Source organism: Eutrema salsugineum, unplaced genomic scaffold (genome assembly GCF_000478725.1).
Source record: "Eutrema salsugineum unplaced genomic scaffold, Eutsalg1_0 scaffold_2, whole genome shotgun sequence".
NCBI classification, from domain to species: Eukaryota; Viridiplantae; Streptophyta; class Magnoliopsida; order Brassicales; family Brassicaceae; genus Eutrema; species Eutrema salsugineum.
Window position 1 is genome coordinate 9,621,045 of NW_006256829.1, and position 23,663 is coordinate 9,644,707.

General features: G+C 36.4%; 3 protein-coding genes across 4 annotated transcripts in view; 2 read left to right on the top strand and 1 right to left on the bottom strand.

Annotated features, from left to right (window-relative positions):
* Positions 1–10,078: 10,078 nt before the first annotated feature.
* Positions 10,079–11,232, bottom strand: LOC18019209. The gene is made up of 5 exons (XM_024156706.1): positions 11,050–11,232; positions 10,802–10,948; positions 10,521–10,713; positions 10,351–10,401; positions 10,079–10,241 (listed from the first exon to the last, which is right to left on the bottom strand). Exons 1-5 carry the CDS (start codon positions 11,230–11,232, stop codon positions 10,132–10,134), a joined length of 684 nt encoding a protein of 227 aa, XP_024012474.1. The 3' UTR covers positions 10,079–10,131.
* A 2,790-nt stretch (positions 11,233–14,022) lies between these two features.
* LOC18019210 (zinc finger CCCH domain-containing protein 64) lies at positions 14,023–17,658 on the top strand. Of its 2 annotated transcripts, XM_024156932.1 has the most exons (12): positions 14,023–14,156; positions 14,249–14,522; positions 14,600–14,726; positions 14,824–14,943; positions 15,034–15,151; positions 15,375–15,796; positions 15,901–16,186; positions 16,272–16,365; positions 16,505–16,650; positions 16,973–17,179; positions 17,287–17,354; positions 17,495–17,658. In XM_024156932.1, exons 1-10 carry the CDS (start codon positions 14,085–14,087, stop codon positions 17,099–17,101), a joined length of 1,788 nt encoding a protein of 595 aa, XP_024012700.1. In that variant the 5' UTR covers positions 14,023–14,084; the 3' UTR covers positions 17,102–17,179; positions 17,287–17,354; positions 17,495–17,658. The 2 variants fall into 2 exon arrangements, with proteins under 2 accessions (XP_024012700.1, XP_024012699.1); XM_024156931.1 differs by having other exon boundaries at positions 17,287–17,592.
* A 3,644-nt stretch (positions 17,659–21,302) lies between these two features.
* Positions 21,303–23,663, top strand: part of LOC18019211 (receptor-like serine/threonine-protein kinase ALE2) — a 5,442-nt gene continuing 3,081 nt past the window's right edge. Inside the window, 7 exon segments of the mRNA XM_006401209.2 lie at positions 21,303–21,750; positions 22,219–22,458; positions 22,576–22,716; positions 22,890–23,027; positions 23,120–23,203; positions 23,303–23,383; positions 23,464–23,583. Of these exon segments, the coding sequence (XP_006401272.2) occupies positions 21,681–21,750; positions 22,219–22,458; positions 22,576–22,716; positions 22,890–23,027; positions 23,120–23,203; positions 23,303–23,383; positions 23,464–23,583 (874 nt within the window). The 5' untranslated portion in view covers positions 21,303–21,680.

Below are 23,663 nucleotides of genomic sequence, written 5' to 3' on the forward strand. Positions count from 1 at the left end.
GGAGACAGATTAACCCGACTTGAGACTCTTGTATAATGGATGTAATGGAAGGCCTAAATAGCCCATTAGTTTAGTCAAAAAATAATTTTTTTTTTTTTTTGTGGCAATTTAGTCAAAATAATTGTTTTATAAAAATACATCAAATGCGACAAAAAAATAAATAAAAATACATCAAATGAGGTTGCACATTGTCTAGCAGAAGAGGAGCCTGTAAATCATGATCATCTCTACTATTCTAATCGCACTTACCTTCCTCGTTGGTTAATACCTACGTTTCAGAAGGACTTTGTAAATTCTCATACTATATAACTAATGAAGATTTTTTTGTCGAAAAGGAAGATGTTTAATAAAAAAAGAAGAGAAAGGAATTCGTATGAAGTGAATCACTTAGCCCCGTGGTTCCAAAAAAACAATTGGCTTTGTTAACACTTTTTATTTTGTTACAAGTGATAACCTTTGTTGAAGCTTTTTAATAGTATTCTTATGGTACAGACACAGGGTAGACTTTATAGAGTGTTGTATCTACAAAATTAGGTTGATAAACGCAATATATGATTCTCGTCAAGCACAAAATCGAATCGACATAACGAGTGTAGGAACTAGGAACTAGTCAAATTGTAAACTTGAAGTCAAGGTCCAAGAGTGTCAACAAGGGATTGGTTTACTTTTCACTTGCATAACAAACATATTCGGATCAGGACCAACTCCAGTTCGATTGAATACAAAGATGACTGCATGCATCATCTTCAAGACTAGCCCAAGCAAAGACTATCTGTGGTTTATCTATATATAACGACAAAACACTAACACATACACTCAATTGTTGGATAAACTTCAACATTACTTCAAGCCCAAGTTAACCTTGATCAAGTCGGATTAAGAAAAGAAAGGCTTAGTCGGTTTCTAGATGGTTCTAGTTGCTTTAGGAGTTATCTAATACAATTAGAATAAGGAAATTATGTTTGCTATATATATGGGTGTCGAGATGTGGCATTACATATGAGCTTTGGGTGTTTAAGATTTTGAGATATTTTTCTTAAGCATTAATATAAGAGAGTTATTCTTATTCACAAAGCTAAGCACGTTTACGATCTTACTCTTATATTTGGTATCAGAGCGGTGATTCCGATACACAACCATGGGAGAGGTGATTCCGATGGCACAGACAAAAGATACAATTCCGAACTCAATTCAATGCCCGATGCTTACCACCACAAATTACACCGTGTGGGCAATGCGAATGAGGGTGCTGTTGCGCGTTCATAAAGTGTGGGAGACTATTGATCCAGGGTCAGAAGATACCACTAAGAATGATATCGCAACAGGATTACTCTTCCAATCCATCCCGGAGAACTTGATCTTACAAGTCGGTGAGAAAAATTCTCCTAAAGAAGTGTGGGAAGCAATAAAATCTAGGAATTTAGGAGCTGAGCGAGTCAGAGAAGCAAGACTTCAAACCCTAATGGCAGAGTTTGAAAAATTGAAGATGAAAGATACAGAAAAAATCGATGATTTTCTGGAAAGTTGTCGGAGATTGCATCGAAAACAACAGCACTTGGAGAAACGATCGACGAGCCCAAACTAGTGAAGAAGTTTCTCAACGGGTTACCGAGAAACAAATTTATTCACATCATTGCCTCATTAGAACAAGTTCTGGACCTAAAGAAGACTAGCTTTGAAGATATCATTGGCCGACTTAAAGCCTATGAGGAACGTATTATCGACGATGACAAGCAAGATGATACGCAGAGCAAACTGCTATACGCCAACTCAGAACAACAAACCTCGTATGGAAGAGGACGAGGAAGAGGTAATAGAGGACGAGGGAGAGGAGGTCGATTCAACTCTCAAGACAAGTCAAATCAAAGCGAGCAAAACAGGGAAAGAAGAGACCTTTCAAGTGTGATCTGCTATCGCTGTGATCAAGCTGGTCATTTTGCCTCAAAGTGCCCAGAAAGGATTCGAAAATTACAAGAAGCAAACATCACAGAAACAGAGGAAGCTGATGATGATGCTATGCTATATATGCATGAGATTGTTTTCTTGAATGAAGATAAACTCATACCAATGAACTACAAGGGCGAGGAAGGTATGTGGTATCTCGACAATGGTGCGAGTAACCATATGACCGGTAATGAAACATATTTCTCTGAACTTAACAGAAGCATCAAAGGAAAGGTGAAGTTCGGAGATGGATCATGCGTTAAGATCGAAGGAAAGGGATCCATTTTGTTTCAAAGCAAAACTGATGAACAGATTCTTGTCAAAGACATATACTTCATTCCCGAACTCAAAAGCAACATCTTAAGCTTAGGACAAGCCACTGAGATCGGGTGTGATGTTCGAATGAGACAAGATTATCTGACCGTTCATGACCCTAACAACAGGCTTCTGGTAAAAGTTATGAGATCACCTAATCGCCTGTACAAGATTGAGCTCAAGATCGGTAAACCAATTTGCTTGTACACGAAAATCGAAGATGGAACTTGGAAGTGGCACGCCAGACTAGGACATGTAAGCTTCAAAACGATCAAAGACATGTCTCTAAAGAAGATGGTTTACGGTTTACCATCAATAAGAGATGAGAAGAAGATCTGCGAATCGTGTCTGATCGGAAAACAAGCACGACAGAGTTTTCCGAAAACAGCTCTGTCTCGAGCTGCAAAACCACTAGAGCTCCTCCATGCCGATCTATGTGGACCCATTACACCACCTACACTAGCACAGAACAGATACGTGTTTGTTATTATAGACGACTTCTCAAGGTATATGTGGACCATCCTGTTAAAAGAAAAAGGAGATGCTTTTAACAAGTTCAAGGCGTTTAAATGCTTGGTCGAGAAAGACTTTGGAGAAGAAATCATCACTCTTAGGACAGACAGAGGAGGAGAGTTCACCTCCAAGGAATTTCAGGATTTCTGTGAAGAAAGAGGGATCAAAAGACAGTTGACTGCACCTTACACTCCGCAACAAAACGGCGTTGTTGAAAGAAGAAATAGAACCTTAATGGAAATGACGAGAAGCATGCTTAAAGCCAAAAAGGTTCCGAATTACTTATGGGGAGAGGCTGTACGACATGCCACTTATGTCATTAACAGAATCCCTACGAAAGCTCTCAACAACATGACGCCATACGAACGCTTGCGAGAAAAGAAACCAAGTGTAGAACACCTACGGATCTTTGGATGCATTGCCTACTCAAAAATTGATTCCGGAAACCTCAGAAAACTAGATGACAGATCGATATCTCTAGTTCATCTTGGGATCGAACCAGGCTCGAAGGCCTACAGACTGTACAATCCTTCAAAACAAAAGATTGTGGTAAGCCGAGACGTGGTGTTCGATGAAAAATCTGACTGGAATTGGAAAGAAACAAGCAGCGAACCAAACAGAGATCCGGGAATGTTTCACATGAGATGGGGAGAGATTCAAGACGTTGGAGAAGGACCTGTTCTTACAGGTACTCAAAATCATAACGAAGAAGAAGATCTTAACGAAGAAGAAGACTTTCAAGAATTCGAAAACGAGGGGGACGATAACGATGACGGTTCAGAACAACAATTAAATACCTATGGTAATCAAGATGAAGATACGACACCAGAGGTACCAGTTTTGAGAAAATCATCAAGACAAATAAGAAAACCTAAACATCTCGAAGATTTTGTGTTGCAAGCCTCGATCGAATGCGAGAAACTTCTTCTATCAATAGACAGCGAGCCAAGGAACTACAAAGAAGCAAAGAATTGTTTGGAATGGAGAAAAGCTTGTGAAGAAGAAATCCATTCGATTAACAAGAATAACACATGGTCCCTTGTTGATCGACAAAACAACATGAAGGTCATTGGTCTAAAATGGATTTTCAAGATAAAGAAAAATGCGGATGGCACCATCAACAAATACAAAGCAAGGCTTGTTGCTAAAGGCTACATACAAGAATCAGGAGTGGATTTTGATGAAGTTTTTGCACCTGTTGCTAGAATTGAAACCATAAGACTTTTGATGGCACTAGCTGCATCACACGGATGGGAAATTCATCATTTAGACGTAAAAACGGCCTTCCTACATGGTGAGCTAAAAGAAGACGTGTTTGTTGACCAACCGGAGGGATTTGAAGTGAAAGGACAAGAGCACAAAGTTTACAAACTATTTAAAGCCCTGTACGGCTTGCGACAAGCACCAAGGGCGTGGAATACAAAGTTGGATAAAATCCTGAAAGGCATGAGATTCCTAAGATGTATGAAGGAGACATCAGTGTATCGTAAGGAAGAAGGAGGAAGTCTGCTCATAGTTGCTATCTACGTTGACGACTTGTTCGTCACAGGTAACAACTTAAAGGCGTTAAGTGAGTTTAAGAAAGGAATGGCTTCTAAGTTTGAGATGTCAGATCTCGGAAAACTCACTTACTATCTTGGTATCGAGGTTCATCAAGGAGCTGATGGAATTGAAATCAAGCAAGAGGCATATGCAAGAAGAATCCTAAAAGAAGCTGGCCTTGAAACCTGCAATGCGACTCTTATACCTATGGATTTCGGACTCAAGGTTTCTAAAGCAGATGATGAACCAGAAATAGATGCAACAAGCTATAGACGTAATGTTGGATGTTTAAGATACCTGCTTCACACTCGTCCAGACCTAGCGTTCTCTGTCGGTATCGCCAGCAGGTATATGCAGAGCCCAAGAAAATCCCATGGAGACGTGATGAAGCAGATATTAAGGTACCTTAAAGGGACGCTCACTTTTGGATTGAAATTCAAAAGGGATACGTCGAAAAGGTTGATCGGATATAGCGATAGTAGTCACAACATTGACGTTGATGACGGAAGAAGTACAACAGGTCACATCTTTTACTTTGGAAATTCACCAATTACTTGGTGTTCTCAGAAGCAGAACACGGTAGCCCTCTCCTCATGCGAAGCAGAGTTTATGGCTGCAACAGAAACAGCAAGACAGGCTATATGGCTTCAAGACGTTCTAAGCGAAGTTACAGGATGGGAACCAGAGCAAGTCATCATCAAAATCGACAACAAATCGGCCATAGAACTCACCAAAAACCCAGTGTTTCACGGGAAAAGTAAGCACATCCATAAACGTTATCACTTTGTGCGAGAATGCATTGAAAGGGAGCAGGTTGGAGTGGAACATGTACCAGGAACAGAGCAAAAGGCGGATATACTGACTAAGGCGCTGGCACGAGTCAAGTTTGCTGAAATGAGGAGCTTAATTGGTCTTCAAGATATTGCTAAGGAAGAGTTGAAGTTTAAGAGGGAGAATGTTGGATAAACTTCAACATTACTTCAAGCCCAAGTTAACCTTGATCAAGTCGGATTAGGAAAAGAAAGGCTTAGTCGGTTTCTAGATGGTTCTAGTTGCTTTAGGAGTTATCTAATACAATTAGAATAAGGAAATTATGTTTGCTATATATATGGGTGTCGAGATGTGGCATTACATATGAGCTTTGGGTGTTTAAGATTTTGAGATATTTTTCTTAAGCATTAATATAAGAGAGTTATTCTTATTCACAAAGCTAAGCACGTTTACGATCTTACTCTTATATCAATATCATAAAATAAAAGCATTCACTTATCATATGTTCAGCCAATGCCTTATCCTTCACTAGCTAGCTCGTTATGTTAGTTCAACTTAGGTCACATAATGGCGTAAATGAAGAGCACGAAATCATAAGTATTTGGTATATTTTGGTTTATTTATGTCAAAGTTGCACAATTTTGGTTTTAAAATAATGGTCTCTTAGCTTTATGGTGTAGATTTTGCGTTGAGTACTTTTTTGTTTTATAAAACAGTATTTTATTTTGTAAATAGTGAGTTTTTCTGACCCATGAACAGATGTGAGCCGTAGAAGCTCTCTTAAATAGTTGGTATATTAATGGGCTATCCGGTAGTGCAAGCCGTACAAACTCTTTAACATAGGGGTTAGCATTCAGTTACAGGAGGAACTGTCTATTCAACACATAATCAACAATGTTATATATGATTCAGAAATTGGAATTAGCAACATCAAAAACCGCTTTTAACTTTATGAAAGTAAATAGAGTTTGCAAAGAGCCTCATCATGGAGAAATAAAAAAAAAGAAAATATCTTTACAAAAAAGAGGTGAAATTATATATATGTATATTTATTTGTTTCTATATTTATCACTAAGTTATAAATACTTTTGAGTATAGTTTATTTATATTGTTTTTCAGGTCAATCGCTACACCATCAATAGCTTCACTCAATTGACTGAGGAGATTAAAGATATCAATTTTGAGAGGATTGTGAGACAATCTGTTGTGGTTCTCATTCCGACTACCGATAACTTATACGGATATACCGGTACTGGTAACAATGTAAGTTGATTGACATAGAATTGTCAATACTACATATTGTCAACAACATGAAGTATAATTCATATGTTGGCATTAACATCAAAACATATTTCAATTTAATGAAAAGAGTTGGAGTTTGAAAAGAGTTGGAGTTTGAAAAGAGAATCAGTCCTATCATCCTTGAAGATTGCACAATTTTTGTTCTTAGATGTAGTGATCTAGGTATTCATTACTTTTAATAGAAAAATAAGTTTTCCCTCTTTTTATTTTACTATATGGTTTAGATCTCTTGTTTATTTATAAACAATTTAACACTTATGGTTTTTTTCAAGGTTCAGTTAAGGTTTATAGTCGTTCAACCAACAAAAAAATGCTAAGGTTTATAGTTTCCATACTGAGTTTTCTTTGGTGTTGTGTTTAGATCAAGGAGATCAAGGTATCATTTGATATAGTCTTACAACTTCAAATAATCTTCAAAATTTATAAATTGGTTGCAGTATCTCAATTCTTTGTCGAATCAGTATCTCAATTCTTTGTCGAATCAGTATCTCAATTTTTTAAAATCCCTAAGTTTTAAGATGTGTCTATTATCAAGTCAAGTGTTGACATGCTGATTTTTTTTTTTAATATTAAGCGAGCGCCAAAATTTTATACTTAGCCCAGAAACTCTAAATTTATTGAGTCAGCTCTGGTAATGAGGAGATTTTTTTTTTTTTTTTTTTTTTAATGAGGAGATTTTGAACTTTTAGTTCATCCCAGATTTTATAGTTCTCATGCCACAGATCATGTAGTTGAACATGGGATGCTTGTGGCAGATTCTGGGCAGGCCAAGGAGGATGAGAAGGTATCCATGAATCCAAAAATCTAGCGGAATTGTTTCACCATCTCATTTTCACTATTTTTTTCCTTTCAAAATCCTATATAATAACATTTCCATAGTGTAATTTGTATTCAAGTGATAATGAAAGATACATAACGTACGTGTATAAATTTTGTTTATATTCGACCTATATATATATATATAAATAAACTTGTGATACAAGTAACTTGATTACGAGAAAGCTCTTACTACTTGGCTTGAAACCCATACTACGTTATAAACTCTTAATTATTATTTATTTTTCGGCAAACTGTTTATATTATTAATTTGAAAGAATAGTACAAAATGTTTGTAAGCCAATATGGAGGATAAATACAATCCGACCAAAACACATTATTTGGAGGACCATGTCTAGCTAACAAATCAGCTGCATTATTAGATTCACGTTTGATATGTGACGTGCTAAAACAACTAAATTTCGATAGCCATTGATTGATATCCAGAATTAAATTTGCTATCGAGATGTCGTCAGATGAGCCAGCTAAGATGTCCATTAAAACTTTGCAATCCCCTACGTTATAAACTTTTAATGCAAACTTAATGACGATAAAACTCCTAATACTAGACATGTGGAGCGTCACTCAAGGCTCTGTTTGTCCCACTGATTGGTGGTGCTCCATCTTAAGGGTTACACACATTGAAAAAGCCATCCAATTTCTCCCACTCAATCCCAAAACCACAACGATTCCAACAACAAAATCCATAATCATCACGTCATTTTCTTTGGTCGTTTTTATTGGGCAAGGGTATGAAATTATGAATATACATACTTCTGTATCTGCCAAGAATATAAGATATGCACCGGTGCAAATGAAGAGGAAGAATCAGCAGCACCTATGCAACTAGTATTTCCATGCATTCACCTAACTAAACACTTTAATGTCAATATGTCATGCAAGAACAAGTTTACTTCGATTGATCCCACAGCTAGTCTTGATGCAACTAGTATTCCCATTCATCTTCCTCTGACTCGGTGTCAGACTCAAATTCTCTGCCATCTCGAGTGAAAACAAAGGGGGTTCCTGGCACGGGATTCTCTCCGGGACCAGCTCAACGGAAGACAACTGGTGGTTTATCTGCATCCACGACCAAAAATATCAGGTTAGATGGCACTAAAGCACGACATCAAATCTAATGTCTTTTCAAATCATCTTGATTACAAAACCCCAACTAGTACAAGACCAGTGCAAATGAAGAGGAAGAAGCACTACCTATGTCATGATGAATGGGATGTGGAGTTTTCACGCGAACAGGAGCGGCCATCATCTCTGTGTATCACATAAATACATATCAAGAAGCAGAAAATGCAGCTTGATTAGCATCAAATAGCCAATCGAAGAACGAATCAGCATTGTATATAGACAAAATAGCCTAATTAAACAAGTATTGAAAGCTGATCACACTGTGTTATTTATTGCCTAGTTCATCAGTTATTTGAGCCACGAGATATACTAGGAATGAAGTCACCTTCGACTGTCGGTTTGAGGTTGAAAATGGGAAACTGATACGAATGTTGACGTCTTAGTACTTTAGCTTGATAGAGTTTCGACTCAGGACAAGGGGAGGACATGTCTCTAGCCTAGAATGTGATCCAGTGTCCATCATACCAGTATACCGGTTATTTGCCGAGACGTGCTCAACGAACACAATGTTTGTTCCCTGAACAATAACAATAAGGAGAATATATATAAGACGTTTCCAAAGTTATAGATTCATTATAATACCTTAGAATCAAGTCATCAACACAAAAGCACTGACATTCTCTTGGTTGTGTTTGGAAATGGCAAGTTGCGTCAGCTCTTTGATCCCTTCCTCATTGCTCTTATTCTAAAATATTGACGGTGCTCCATCGTGAGGGTCACAAAGATTGAAAAAGTAATCAAATTTGTCCCACTCAATCCCGAAACCCTAAACCAACAACAATTCCAACAACGAAAAAGAACAGAAACGTTAAACAAACTAAAATCTCAAGATGCTATTATTGATTCAGGTAATGAAGATTCATGTATTCATATTGTTGTTTTCAATCAACAGCAACACACACAGAAACGCTTTTTATATGGTATAAATTAACCCTAATTTTATGAACAGATTCGAAGAAGGTCAAAAGGGAGACAAGATCTTACTATAGTATTAATTGATAGTGAAACAGGAGATACTGTCGTATATATTCATCTTTTTCTGGCTCCCAAATCCGGAGTCTTTCGTAGGTGGAAGATGGTTCTGATTCAACGATGCTTTTTTCGTCTAACTTCGGCATCTTCACTAGTTCTTTACCTTGGTTTTTTGTAGTATTGACAGTGAAACAAGAGATACTGTCGTATATATTCAACGATGGTTTTTTCGTCTAACTTCGGCGTCTTTACTGGGCGAGAAGCCGCCTCCTTCGTCGAAACAGAATCCATGATTGGAACCCTAAAGAAGCTTATCGGGGAAAATAGAAACGAAGGATGGTAAATGTAATCTTTAGTTTTTTTTTTCTTTTGTAAAAATAAAAAGGAATTCGTATGGAAGTGATCCTCCTTTTTCCAATTTTCCAATTTTGTACTTTCATTTTTTCCACTCGTTTTTATTTGGGACACACGTGATAGACATAACTGATGATAGTTTAATGCATTGTTCCTCCATATTTCACACTTTTCAAATCACAACTGTATATTTTTGATTACAAAACCTAAACTTTTATTAGTTGACAAAATTATAAAACCGGTGCAAATGAAGAGGAAGAATATATGTCTTCATGCAACTATATATTTGCATTCAACTTCCTCTTCTTCAATAAAAAATTCCCCGCCATCTCTACCGGCGAGTTAAAAAAAGAAACACACTAAGTCCACAATGTTAAGTATTTTGCCACCAAGGGCCTCTTAAAGGATCACGACCAGCTCTAGTTGGATTGAGAACAAAAGGTTGCAACATCTTCATCACCAGCCCGGGGTAAACCTATCAGGATCAACACCAGCACCAGTTCGATCGAAGACAAAGGGGACTCCATCTTCAGGACCAGCTCGGGCAAAAGAAATAGGTGGTTTATCTACAAAACAACAGAATCTGGCTTATTCAATGTTCAAGTCGTGCCTTGTTGTTTGTTTTGATTAATAAAAGCAACACTTGCAAATGAAAGGCGTAGGAAGAAGCAATACCAAAGTCAGCACGCATGGGAGAGGGAGGTTGCACTTCAATAGAATCAATCTCTGCAATCACAGTAAACATACATATAACAAATTAACATCTCAGTATGTTGCATCCAAAAGAAACACTAAATCAGAAACCAATCCAGATACCAAACATAAAAGAGAGAGAGAGAAATCACCTTTGTCCGTTGGTTTGAGCCTAAAAATGTAAAGTTTAAACAGTTTTCCACGGCGCCACGCTTTTGCTTGATAGATTTTCGACTCTGGACTGGACGAATTCATGTCTCTAGCCCAGAATGTTAACCAACAGAGAAGACCAGAGGGAACTTGGAAATTTGCCATTATGTGTTCGACAAACACAATTTTTGTTCCCTGAATGAATACAAACTCGAGGTCAAAATTTAATTAGTGATAATTCAACAAGATGTAAGAAAAAAGGAAGGATCCAAACAATGTGTACCTCAGCTTCGTTGTGCTTCTCAATGGCAGAGAGTGTCATCTCACGGATCAATTCGGCATTGCTCTTTGTATCGCTAAAAGGATATGAGTCATCGAAAGAGCTACTACGAAATACGTAATCAAACTGTTCCCAATTTATCGTGAAACCCTAATTAAGCCCAAAAAAACAAAAAAACAAAAATTCATAATCAGATTCCCGAATCAAAACCCTAACTTTGAAGAACAGAGGAATCTGGAGATTGAGTTTACCTCGGATTTCTCGAACTGGTAGTGAAACAGCAAGTACTGTCGGAGATACTCATCATCATCCCCTCCGCCGCCCTTGAGCACGCGCTGTTTCGACGACGATTGCGAAGACGATTTCGCTCCTTCGTGCAACTTCGGAATCTTAAGAGAGCGAAAGTTAAGATCCTTCAAAACAGAGTCTGCCATTACCGATCGAAACCCCTAAAGCACTTCCTCTGGGATAATCGCAACGATTGGGAGAAGAGAATAGGAGAGAAAAACGTTTATTTCTGAAGAAGATCAAGAAACTTGTGTTATACTCCATCTTCTGAAACAAAACAAAAATCTCCTAACTAAAAAGCAAGAAGGCCCGTTAGAGGTTTGATGGGCCGAAACAAGGCCCGTTATTCTCTATTTCTCTTCGTCATCAATCAGGTTTAATGCGACCTTAATTTGAAATCACAGACTTTACGAGGCTCGAGCTAGGTATATACCCTCAAGGCCTCAACAAGTTCAATCAACATACAAAGGTGTCCATAAAATTCGAAAATAACTATCAGCAATAGTCTTGTTTTAGAATTAGTTAGCTAGAAAACAAGATGATGTAATTAGGTGAATGACAAAATGACAAAGCTATAGTCAATCAGACTGATCTATGCTATGAGCTTATGAATGAGTTTATCAACAAGACTGATCTAAGAACTGCTTATTAAACTATGGTTTCTGAAGGTCTAGCAGATCAAAAAGAGATGACGACTTCTTCTGCACAAGACCACCCACGAGGAATACAATGTGAAGATGGTTGCAACTGATTGAAATCGAGCTGGACGGTGGCATTTACCACACTCATAGATTGCCTTGGTCGACTTATGTTTTACACATAATTAATAAGTTATACAAGATACTTTTTGAGTTACTATAACAAAATGAGGAAAATATCGCTAGATAAACAAATAACAAATTTTTGCTTGGCAAAATGCCAGGATTGGTATACGCCACTGCAATTTAATCACAGAAACGGATCATTAAACAATTGATCCAAATTAATCCTATATTACTGTTAAGAGTGGTTTTTTGAAGATGTTTGATTCCACATCGACTAAGGAAAGGTTACAAACAAAAGTAGATAAAGCTTGTAGCTTTTGAAGGTTGCATACAATAATTAAGATATATAACTAAACACTTTAATGTCATGCAAGAACAAATTTACTTGATTGGTCCCATAGCTAGTCTTGATGCAGCTAGTATTCCCATTCATCTTCCTCTGACTTGGTGTCAGACTCAAATTTCCCGCCTTCTGGAGTGAAAATAAGCACAACAAATATAAAGGTTTATGTATATGTGATTTATTGTTGACAATTGATTTTTGTTTTCAGAGAATCTATAATTCATTACCTAACTCACGTGAACATCGAGGTTTCCACGTTGTTCGTCTTATTATTGGATATGGAAGTGATCAGAACAGAGGACCGTATTGGATCATTCAGAACTTGTGGGGTGAGAGTTTGGTTATGTATACCGCGAGACGAAAGGATACAGGCATTCACTATTCACTGAAATTTATTATCCGTGACGTGATGGAGCTTGAAGAACGATGACTGAGTTTGCTTTTTTTAAATTAATGTTTTAAGACAATTTTTTTTTTTAAACTTATTTTAAGACAATTTTAGTATTTGAATTGTTATCTTTTTTAAAGCTTGGTTTTGTTAATGTCTAAGACAAACATGGTTATTGTATTTGACTTGATTGGTCTCATAGATTTTACAGATTTTTGATCATTCCCCTATCATTAAATGGTCACTCAAGTAATTAGTCTAAGGAAAGGTTATTTTTTTTTTGAAACAAGCACGTAGTATTTTTTTTCCATTTTTTCATTTTTTTTAATAAATGAGGAATTCTTCACTGGTTTGATAGTGTTTTTAAGAAAATAATTATTTTTATAGAAAACAATTATATGTATAATGTTTGGTATTAAACTCATGTATGTTATTTTTTTTCTTTTTTTTTCCAAAGCTACAAATGGGGATAAAAGAAAAGGAAAACTATTAGATCAAAGACCGTGAAGCAACCCAATTAACTTTATAATTTTTGTCCAAGCAACATCATTAAAAATTAGAAACGATATAAAAAAAATTAAAATGGAAATTGTAAACTAATGAGATTTTTGTAACATAATGAAAAAAACAACATATTTATTTTTCTCGATCCAATTACTTAGGAGAAGAACTCCAAATACCGAAAGCTATCTTGGGTTTTTTCTCCAACTACCAGCTCTTCAAAAATCTAAGTCCATTATGCATTCAACAACAGATTAATGGGGGTGACATGTCTGGGTTTAGCCAACAGAACTCTGCACTCCTTCTCACGGAGGAAATCCATAGATAGGTGGAAATCATTATCACTTGTGATTAGAAAAATAATACTTGGGAAACCAAAATCAAAACCGTATTCCATCATTTTCTTGCGATGATGAAGTCTGTGACATATGTAACCTGCATGAACCGATCTTGGTACTGCTTCTTTCTGTTGATCATGATTTGGGCAAATGGGACACGTCCTCTCCTTTTTTTGAGCTTCTTAAAATTCCCAGATTGATATCATGGTAAGATCATTCATCTGAGTTGATAATGACTTCGGGTTTCCGACCCTCCTTCTACAAATGTAAGTTTTACATTTGAGGTTTTCAATCTTTTTTAAGTTTCTTAAACCCTAGACCCAGTTTTTCTTTACAATTACCTTGGAATCTTCATCAAATTTTACTGCCAACACAAGTTTTACAGTACATAATTACACGTTAGTATCTTCCTGGAACAATAGAACAATTAAACATTGAAATTAACCTTTCTTGATGTCTTTTACAGACAAAAAACGTTTCTTGATGTCTACACATTAGTATTCTTTTTGCATTTTAGCGATTGTTTGAGCATAAGCCCATTAAGCTTATAACAGAAGGCCCAAATAGCCCAAAACTCCTCTAAGTCTCCGCCGTTGCCTCCTCCTCCATCAACCATCTCTCTCAGTGACAACGACGGAGTCCGACAACGACACACTCATCACTTATGGCGCCCAGAATTCTGCTATGCGGTGATCCTCTTGGACGTCTCAATCAGCTCTTCAAGCGTGTCCAATCGGTCTGTCTCTCTTTCTCTTTCTCTCTATCACTATCTGTCTCCTTCTGATTCTGTATCTCCTTAGGTTTTTGATCAAAGTCCAATTTTTGCAGGTTAGCAAATCGGCAGGTCCATTTGACGCTCTTCTTTGCGTCGGCCAGTTTTTCCCCGATTCTCCGGAGCTTCTAGACGAGTTTTTGGATTACGTCGAAGGTCGAGCTCAGGTCCCGATTCCTACTTACTTCACCGGCGACTATGGCGTCGCCGCCCCCAAAATCCTATCGGCGACCTCTAGGAAAGCTGAAAATCAAGGGTTCAAGATGGACGGGCTCGAGGTTTCCCACAATTTGTTTTGGTTAAGAGGAAGTGGCAAGTTCACTCTCCATGGTAAAGGTTTTTGATATTCAATTTTTGAAGCAAATCTTTGTTTGATGATATTGCTGATATGGTTTGCTTTTCTTTAGGTCTGTCTGTTGCTTACTTATCTGGTAGGCAATCATCTGAAAGCCAATATGGGAAATACAGTCAAGATGATGTTGATGCTCTTCGTGCACTTGCTGAAGAATCTGGAGTGGTTGATTTGTTCTTAACATATCCTTTTTGTTTCTTACTTTGATGGAACTGGAACTGTGGATGCATTCTCTATGTTCAGGCTTTCTGTGATTTGTCGTCCTTAATTAGTGTATACTAATGAATGGCCTGCGGGAGTCAAGAACAGAGCTGCGGCTTCTGATATACCTGCAGATGTTTCTGATTCATCTTGCAGTGATTCCACTGTTTCTGAATTGGTGAAGGAAGTTAAACCCCGGTAAGTGGTTTTTGGTTCTTGTATTGTTGTTATTGGGAACTATCTATAAGTCGGGAACTTATTTGTTGTTTCTGTTGTGTTCTGTGGCAGCTACCACATTGCAGGATCTATGGGGGTATTTTATGCTCGTGAACCTTACCTAAACGCTGATTCTAATCATGTAACTCGGTTTCTTGGTCTTGCTCAAGTTGGAAACAAAAACAAACAGGTGTGTTCTTCAATATTTCCTATCGGACGAGTTTGGCATCTCATTATTTTGGTCTGTAGATTTTTGTTTTTCTGCTTGGTCAGTTGCCTCCTGAATTTTTCTGACGATTAGTCATTGCTATCAATTTCGCTTCTTAACTGTATCTTTGCAAGAAGAGCATTCGTTTATGCGTTTCTGCAGGTTTTTGTCTTGACCAGTGTTACTCCCTTTTTCCTCTATGCAGAAATTTCTCCATGCACTATCTCCTACACCAACGTCTATCATGTCACCATCAGAGCTTAATGCAAGGCCTCCAAACACTACACTATGTCCTTATAATTTACAAGAGGGAGCTAATGAGTCGAAGAAGAGGTCAAACGAAAGTGTCGTAGATTCACAATATTGGAGGTATGATGTCTCAAAGCGGCAAAAGAATGGATCTGAAGGGGAAAAGCTCTGTTTCAAATTTGTATGCTCAGGGTCCTGTCCTCGTGGGGAAAATTGCCATTTCCAACACAACGCCGAAGCAAGAGAACAGTGTCGTAGAGGTGTTTGTCTTGATCTTATCATCAAAGGGAAGTGTGAAAAAGGCCCAGAGTGCAGCTACAAGCATGAGTTTCAAGATGAAAGTATACAAAGGAAGCCCAGATCTGAAAATGCTAACAGGTATTTACTGATTTAACTTCTGACCATTTTTCTTGAAAAATAGATGCCATTTGGTCTACGGGTTGAGAAAGTAATTTTTTTATTTTCAAAATTACTTTTCTCAGGTCGAGAGAATGCTGGTTTTGTCTTTCAAGCCCGAGTGTGGAGTCACATTTGATCGTCAGTGTTGGGGAAAGTTTTTACTGTGCTCTACCCAAAGGTTCACTAGTCGACGACCACATATTGATAATCCCGATCGAACATTTGCCCAATACTCTGGTTTTATCTCCTGAAGGTGAATCAGAGCTTGGTAGATACAAAAATAGTCTGAGAAATTGTTATAAGAATCAAGGAAATGATGCAGTTTTCTTTGAGTTGGTCTCCAAACGTGTTTCTCATGCCAACCTTCAGGTAAGAAATGTTCCCAATTGCAAATCAGGTACATCTTTTGAAATTATAGTCGTTTACATTAGGTTATTTTCTCTTCTCTCTATAGGTTGTTCCTGTTCCATCATCCAGAGTTCGTCTTCTTCCTAAAATATTTAGTCTGGCGGCTGAAAAACTGGGTTTTAAGCTTGTGACAAAAAAGTGTAAGCTTAAATTTATGCTGTTGTTCTTCTATCTTATTTAATCGATGGACCCTTCCTTTATAACTCAAATTGTAGTTGCGTTCTTTCCTTTGCATTCCGAGTTACTTTTAGTACTAAATTATGCTACCTTCATATGCAGTTAGTGATAGTTCTGAGGGCAGAAAATATCTGCAGAAGGAATACAATGCAGATTTGGGGCTCTTCTATGTGGAACTTCCTGATGGAACTGTCTTATCACACACCCTGGAAGAGAACGAAGTATTCCCTGCGCAATTTGGACGTGAGGTAAAGCTATTTTTATGTATTATTATGCAACGGCAAAATTATACTTTTAAGAAATTCAAAACGATAACTTAAAAGTCAAAAGGCATGTAGTTTCTTCTGTCTATTTCCATAGATCAGATCTCCCTCTTGCTGTCAACCGTATGTTCAATGTTATACGGAGAGATCATCAACAAAAGAACTTACATGCTCTGACCATAATATTTGAAGTTTTGGATTCAATTAGATAGACTTCATCCAATCCCATAAATTTTAAGAATGAGAAAGTAAAAATCGGATTATCCGGTATATTTTGTTGTCTAGCAAATGACTTTGCACTTTATAGGTTCTAGCAGGGTTGCTAAAGATCCCAGACAGGGCCGACTGGAGAAACTGTAAGATTAACCAAGAAGAGGAGGCAAAGCTGGCTGAAGAATTTAAGAAACAATTTCAAGAATTTGACCCTTGCCAATAACTTTATTGAACAAAAGTTATATTTAGATGTTATCTTGTGCGCATCGATCAAGATTAACTCAGTGTCCATTGCACTCAGGTACTCTGCCCGTATTCCAGCTTAATACCAAACTTCTAAGGTATTCCATCATCTTTTAATAAGTATGCTTCATGCTAACTGCCTTTAGACTTAATATTTTTCTCTAGGTCGGAAGCTGAATCATGCAATGCATCCTCATAGAAAGCTTCGTTTGTCTCTTCATCTTTAGAAACAGGTTCATCAACAGTGTTCTTTATTTTGGCTAACTAAAAGATAACACTCTTCTATCAGTTTCCTTAGTAATTTCGTTGAAAATGTTACTCTTTTGTTGTAAACACTTTATTTGACATATTTCTGTTTTTTTTTTCCTTAAAGAGAGTAATCACCACAGAAGCATTCGCTCGACCTGTTTTCACCTCAACTAGTCATTGTCCTTGGTGCTTTTTATTTTTCTTGCTGGTTGTTAAAAAAAATTACTTGTTTTTTACTTTACAATACAATATATCATTTTTAGCCAAGATATTGTAAAATTTTCAAGCTCCTCCGTAGACATATAAACCAAATCAGGCAGTATTTGATAAATGTGGTCTCAGCATCAACTATCTGATCACTTGGTGTAACCGTTTTTGACGAAACAGTGAAAGTGAGGCTGGTTTTTAGTGAATCAGATTCAACCTCTGCATTTCAAGGATGGTACCTTGAGGAAGAGGTTAACACATGTGACATGTTAAAAAGAGAGATAGAGAGATGATCTCGTTATCTTTAAAGGTTAGCTTAAGTTTTCTTTTGTTGTTGTTGCAGCTTTAGTAAAAGAGTAAAGGAAACAAAAGAAAAGCTTCATCAACTGGTAAAGACTCTCAAGTGACCAACCAAACCCTCCTAGAAAAGGCTTATAGATTCTGTCTAACCACATGGCTCTTAGTGTTTGTTTCCTTCTCATTCCCTTCTTTTAATGTGAAAGTGAAATTTTGATGGTCCAATATTTTAGGTCTTTATATCTCTTCTTAAATGCATCTACTACCTGTTAATAGTATATGTTAATTGCATTTTTTTTTTCTTTAGACTAGTTAACTTACGACAAAAAAAAAGACTAGTTAACTCATAATACGGTCTATATATTGTCTCTTTAAATGCATCTTAATTTTCTAGTAATGTAGATTAGTTGCTTCTTTTATAGATTAATTAATTTACACATTCATTTTGTTTTTTTCGTTATTTTGAAAATCTGAATAATGGCATTGGTACAGTACTACCTGGACTTAGTCGGTTCCAGTTCAGAGTGGAATATTTATTTATTTCGGTGGGTATTTAGTAATTAATTGTCACGAGGCTCGACAAGGTTTTTCCGGACCATCATACGAAAATTGGGAAAAAACCTCATTATGCCTAATCATCTATATATAGGGAGGTTATAGTATAGTACTAGTAGTTTGAATTATTAGATACATACTTTGACCAATTTAGATTTCGACATTTATCTATGCTTTTGAGTTTTGACCATTCTAATACTCTTAATCAACTTATTCTTTTTTCTTTTTTGGGTTTAAGCGTGGGCATTTCGATTATTTTTGGTTCGGCTCAAAATGTCTATCCACCTAATTATGTTGGGACTCTTTTTATTATGTTTCAAAGAATATATTATTTGTTTGAACAGTAAAGGATCAAAGACTTGACGTCGTTGTCTGCGATCACTTCTTGTAATTAAACGACAAAATCCAAACTCGAATCTGGTCGTATCGATCGTATTGTCCCCACACAAGACACCAAAATTACGATCTGCAATTTTCGCCACTCCTCGCAGTTCCACTATTCATTTCTTTTTTATATTTTTTAGTTGTGTGAATACTCTGGGTTTTTGTCGGTGCATTGAAACGAAATTTTTGTTTTTTTAAAAAAAAATATTATTGTGACGAAAATAATAGTCAATCAGAATTATATTTTGTTTTGTTAGACTTTAATAGCCTTTGATTAGTGACAACGGAACTGATTCTTTCACCACGTGTTTTGCAACGTTGCTTTTTTTGGGATTAATTCTTACTAAAGAGCTGGTTTTGCTTGGCTTTACTCTTCTTGATGAATACAATTTTGTGATAATAATATTGTCAATGCTTTCACAACAAGAAAAACAAACTAATACAGTAAAACCTCCGTAACTTCGTCAAATTATCAGCAAGTTTTGTTCCATATAACTAATTGGAGCCCAATTTAATTTGACTTTAACTTCGGAGATGTAGAGAGAGATACATCCTATATTGTCGATAAAAGTCCGTCTCTTTTTGGGTATATGCAATTCTAAATGTATTAATATCTCAAGTTACCTTTTGGTCTTACTTAACTAGTGTATTTTTATCTTTTAAATTTTTCGAAAGGTTCTTCATCCACTTGGGAAATGGTTATTGACATAATATGATCAGTGAGTGCATATACTTTTCGTTTTGGTCAACATGTGATCAATTTATTTGTGGACCTAATCTTTGACTTGTTTGCATATTAATTATCGATTGCACCACGGAAAAATCAAAATGAGTTAAAAATTTAATTATATATATACTTGCGTCTAGATTTGAGGCAAATATATACAAGATGTAGTTTGTAAGAAAAAATATATATATTCAAGATGTTTTTTCTTAACATTAACATATACAAGATGTTACGTCGGTGCTATTGTTGTGTCTATCAATTAAAGTGGATTGTTGCTATCGGTTTCACAGCCATATGATTTTTATCGTTCTTTCCTTCTTTTTATTTCTCAAAGTAAAGATATGAAAACAACGTTGTGAAGGGAATGAAAATAAACAAATAAAGAATATACGAAAGTGAGATGCCCCGAAATCAAGAAGGATTGATTGTGTGATTTGGATTTGAAGGAAACATTTATAAAAAAAAAATATACGATGTTACGTTATAGTTAAGGTAATAGTATGTCATAGCTTGATATGATAAACGTTAAATCGGTTTCACAAGCTAATCTCAACTTTTTTTTTTTAACATCATCTAATCCGAACTCAAGTTTTTTATTTTGTAGGATCGGGTAAATTTATCTCCTCATTCTCATTGGATTCCTTTTTATTTATATCCAACAAATTCCACAATACAAAACAGTATTCGATCCATTCCACTTCTTATTTTCTTCGAATGTGGCGATCAATCAGTATGAGAATGTAGACTTCATGTACATAATCACATAATATGTACTAGTAGATGTATATCGAAAAATATATTTTTTAAAGGTAATAAAGCGAGGAGAGAATGGAAATAGAAATTGAATTATGAAATTTATTGTATTATTCTAATATTTTATTTTTTTTTTGTTTACAATCTTTCTAATAGCTAATATGGAATTTAATAGTTTCCCGAAATTAAATTATCAGTACTCTATTTTTTTCATTATATAGCGTCTGTTACAAAATGGGACTTGAAATCTTGTTCCAATGGGGATATATGCTTCCATGTTTCTTTAGTGTGGTTATAAACTTATAGTTAATTTCCATCGGTGACAACTTCTACTGTTTTGAGCCCAGTTCTACAGATGAAACAAACATGATTTACACGATAGAAAACGATAATGATAGGAATCATGTCATTTATTTGTATGTTGTTAATATGTTTCAAAAGTAACAAATAAGTATCCTAAAAGGTGGGTTTAGCTGTATAAATCTAATTGACTTGATATAAGCTTTCCTTTTTTTCTTATTATCCAAAAGAAAACGGTGGTTGGTTAAGCAATCTTAAAGATTAAAATGCATGGAAAAGATATTATAATTGCTTCAATTATAGTTTTTTTTTTGTCTCACTATAATTCTAGATTTTAAACAATATTGCGTAGTTACTAAATTACTGTTTGGGAAACGCTTCTACATATATTTCAGAGACTCAAACCACATGAATCTAACCATTGAAAACTACATATGTGTAGGGAATCTATTGCGTATTGAGTCTATCGACATAAATAAGAATTTTAAATTAAATTCACTTCTTAAACCTAAACGGAGAAAAAGGGCAATAAACAAATCAAATAGTTCAAAACCCACTAGGCTCTCTCAGACACACACTAGTTTCCTCCATTGACACTATCCCACTACCTTCAAAATCCCACCTTTTATGTTAAAGCAAATTTCTCTCTCTCTCTTAGTCCTCTCTCTCTCTTAGTCCTCTCTCTCTCTTAGTCCTCTCTCTCTCTTGACCAATAGTGAGCAGAAACCAGAAATAAATAAAAAACGTTTTTGTTCAAACTTGGAGATCAAATATTAATTGCATCCCCTTTTGATTTCTACCGTTCTCTTCCACCAAACTCGTTTCTGTTTTTATTATCTCTATTTTTTTGGTCGTGAGCATTAAAAATCTCATTAAAAGAAAAAAAAATCATTCCTTTGCTTCCTTCTCACTGTTACTTTCTTCTTCTTCCTCTCTCTCTCTCTCTGTCCTTCTTCTTGCGTTTTAAGCCATTTCTCTCCTTCTGCCACTTCGATTTTTCTCGCAGCTCTAAATTCGGAGCTTAAGATTACCTCCCATCAAAGTCATCTTCCTCGTGATCATCGAGGAAGCTGATCTCTTCTATGGAATGGAGATTTTGATTTTCCTCCTGAGGATCTGTCTAGTTTCGTCGGTTTTAGTTGCTGTTTCTTCCTCAGGTAAGTTTTGATTTAATCTGCTCTAAAAAAGCAAGTATTTTTTCATTGTTTGAATAAAGTTCGATTAGACCCAGATGGATCAATTTGCTAAATTACTTGTCTTTTTCCGTTTTGTTACATGTTCAATCACCAAATTCTAATTCTTGGTTTTATTATCAACAATGAGCTTGTTGTAACTCTACTAGTGGAAAATGGTGTTTTGGAATAGCCCAATTGGAGAAGAAAGAAAGAAATAACGATCAATTTGTTTTTCCGTTGATTAAAATGCGACTAATTTTAATTTTTGAAGAAATTTGTATTGAGAAAATTTTTCATTTCGTGTAAAGTAGTAATTGAGTCAAAATCCAATTACTAGCTTGTTGACTCAATCTTTCACTTTCTCCATACGAAGAGAAATCGAATGGAAATGATTTCAAGGATATTTGATTTGTTTATGATTTCGCGATTTGTTTAATTATTAATTTTTAGGATTAGATTTGTTATCTCCGGTATCATCACCACCGTCTCCATTACCGGAAACTTCAAATGGGTTTGGTCAAGCACCGATTGGTTCACCCGAACCTCACAAATCCGGCAATGCGCCACCGCCTAAAGCCTCTCGACCGTCTCTTCCTCCTTTAGCTGACGTGGCAGCTCCTCCGCCGTCAGATTCCGGCGGAGTTAAACCACCGGCCGGCGAGCCAATTGTCTCTGTTCCTAATGCTCCAGGTATAGAAATCTCTTTACTTGGATCGAGATCTTAGATTCTCTCACAGACAATTACGCAAACAATTGGCAGGCACTCTTGAGAACTAGATTTGTGTATTGAATTCAATTTTGTGGCAGCTCCAACGACAATACCCGTGAAGGATTTGCCCGGAAAATCGCCTCCGGTTCAACCTATTACCACACCGATTGCTTCACCACCTCAATTCATTCCAAGAGATGCACCAAAAGAGCCTCCTTTCTCAGGAAGAGTTACTCCGGGTATGTCAACTCTTACACAGTGGGAGATTTCTTGGTATATACCAATTGAAATCTCGAATCTTTAGCTTGGAATGTTCACTGATTTGCATAAATTTCGAATCTTTAACTTGTAATGTTCACTGATTTGCATAAATCTTGAATCTTTAACTTGTAATCCTCGATATAATCCACAGGCCCGGTTTCATCCCCTGTTTCGGATATTCCTCCATTTCCATCAGCGGCTCTGCCTCCGCCTACACCGACCATTGTACCTCCTAGAAATGCCTCTAACAGACACAAGCCTCCTCCTATCGAAAAGCCTAGTGCTCCTGGTAAAGTACCATGTTTTACTCGCCTCTGACTTGATATATGTTGCATTTTTAATGCTATAAACTCATTTATGGTCTCTGAATCTCTGAATCAGCTTCATCTCCACCAACGATATCGATTGACATTTCACCGCCAGTCCATCCCGTCATACCAAAGTTAACACCCTCTAGCTCACCTGGTATGCGGTTGCGGAATTACTTTGTATGTATCTGTTTTTCCTCACATTGTTTCGAAAATGTCTCTGTTTATCCTTTGTTCTCTCTCTCAAACCGTGCAGTACCAACAAAAAAATCTCCGAGAAGAAACTCCCCAATTACCCACCCGGTTTTCCCAATTGAATCTCCTGCCGTCTCACCAGGTTTGCTTCAGCTTTCGAAATGTGTTTATCCGTTAAAAAACCATTATCCAAAATATCAACGTTTTCCTCTTCTTATCTAGACCATGCTTCGAATCCAGTAAAACATCCACCGCCCAGCGATAATGGAGTTGATGACAAAAGTCCGGTTGCTGCACCTTCAAATGAAGCTGCTAAACCCTTGCCTGTCTTCCCACATAAAGGTTTGATTTTTAGGGCGTTCAATCATATAAATTACTGTTATTTTCGGTATTAAGAAGACTAAGTTCATTTTTTTTTGTTT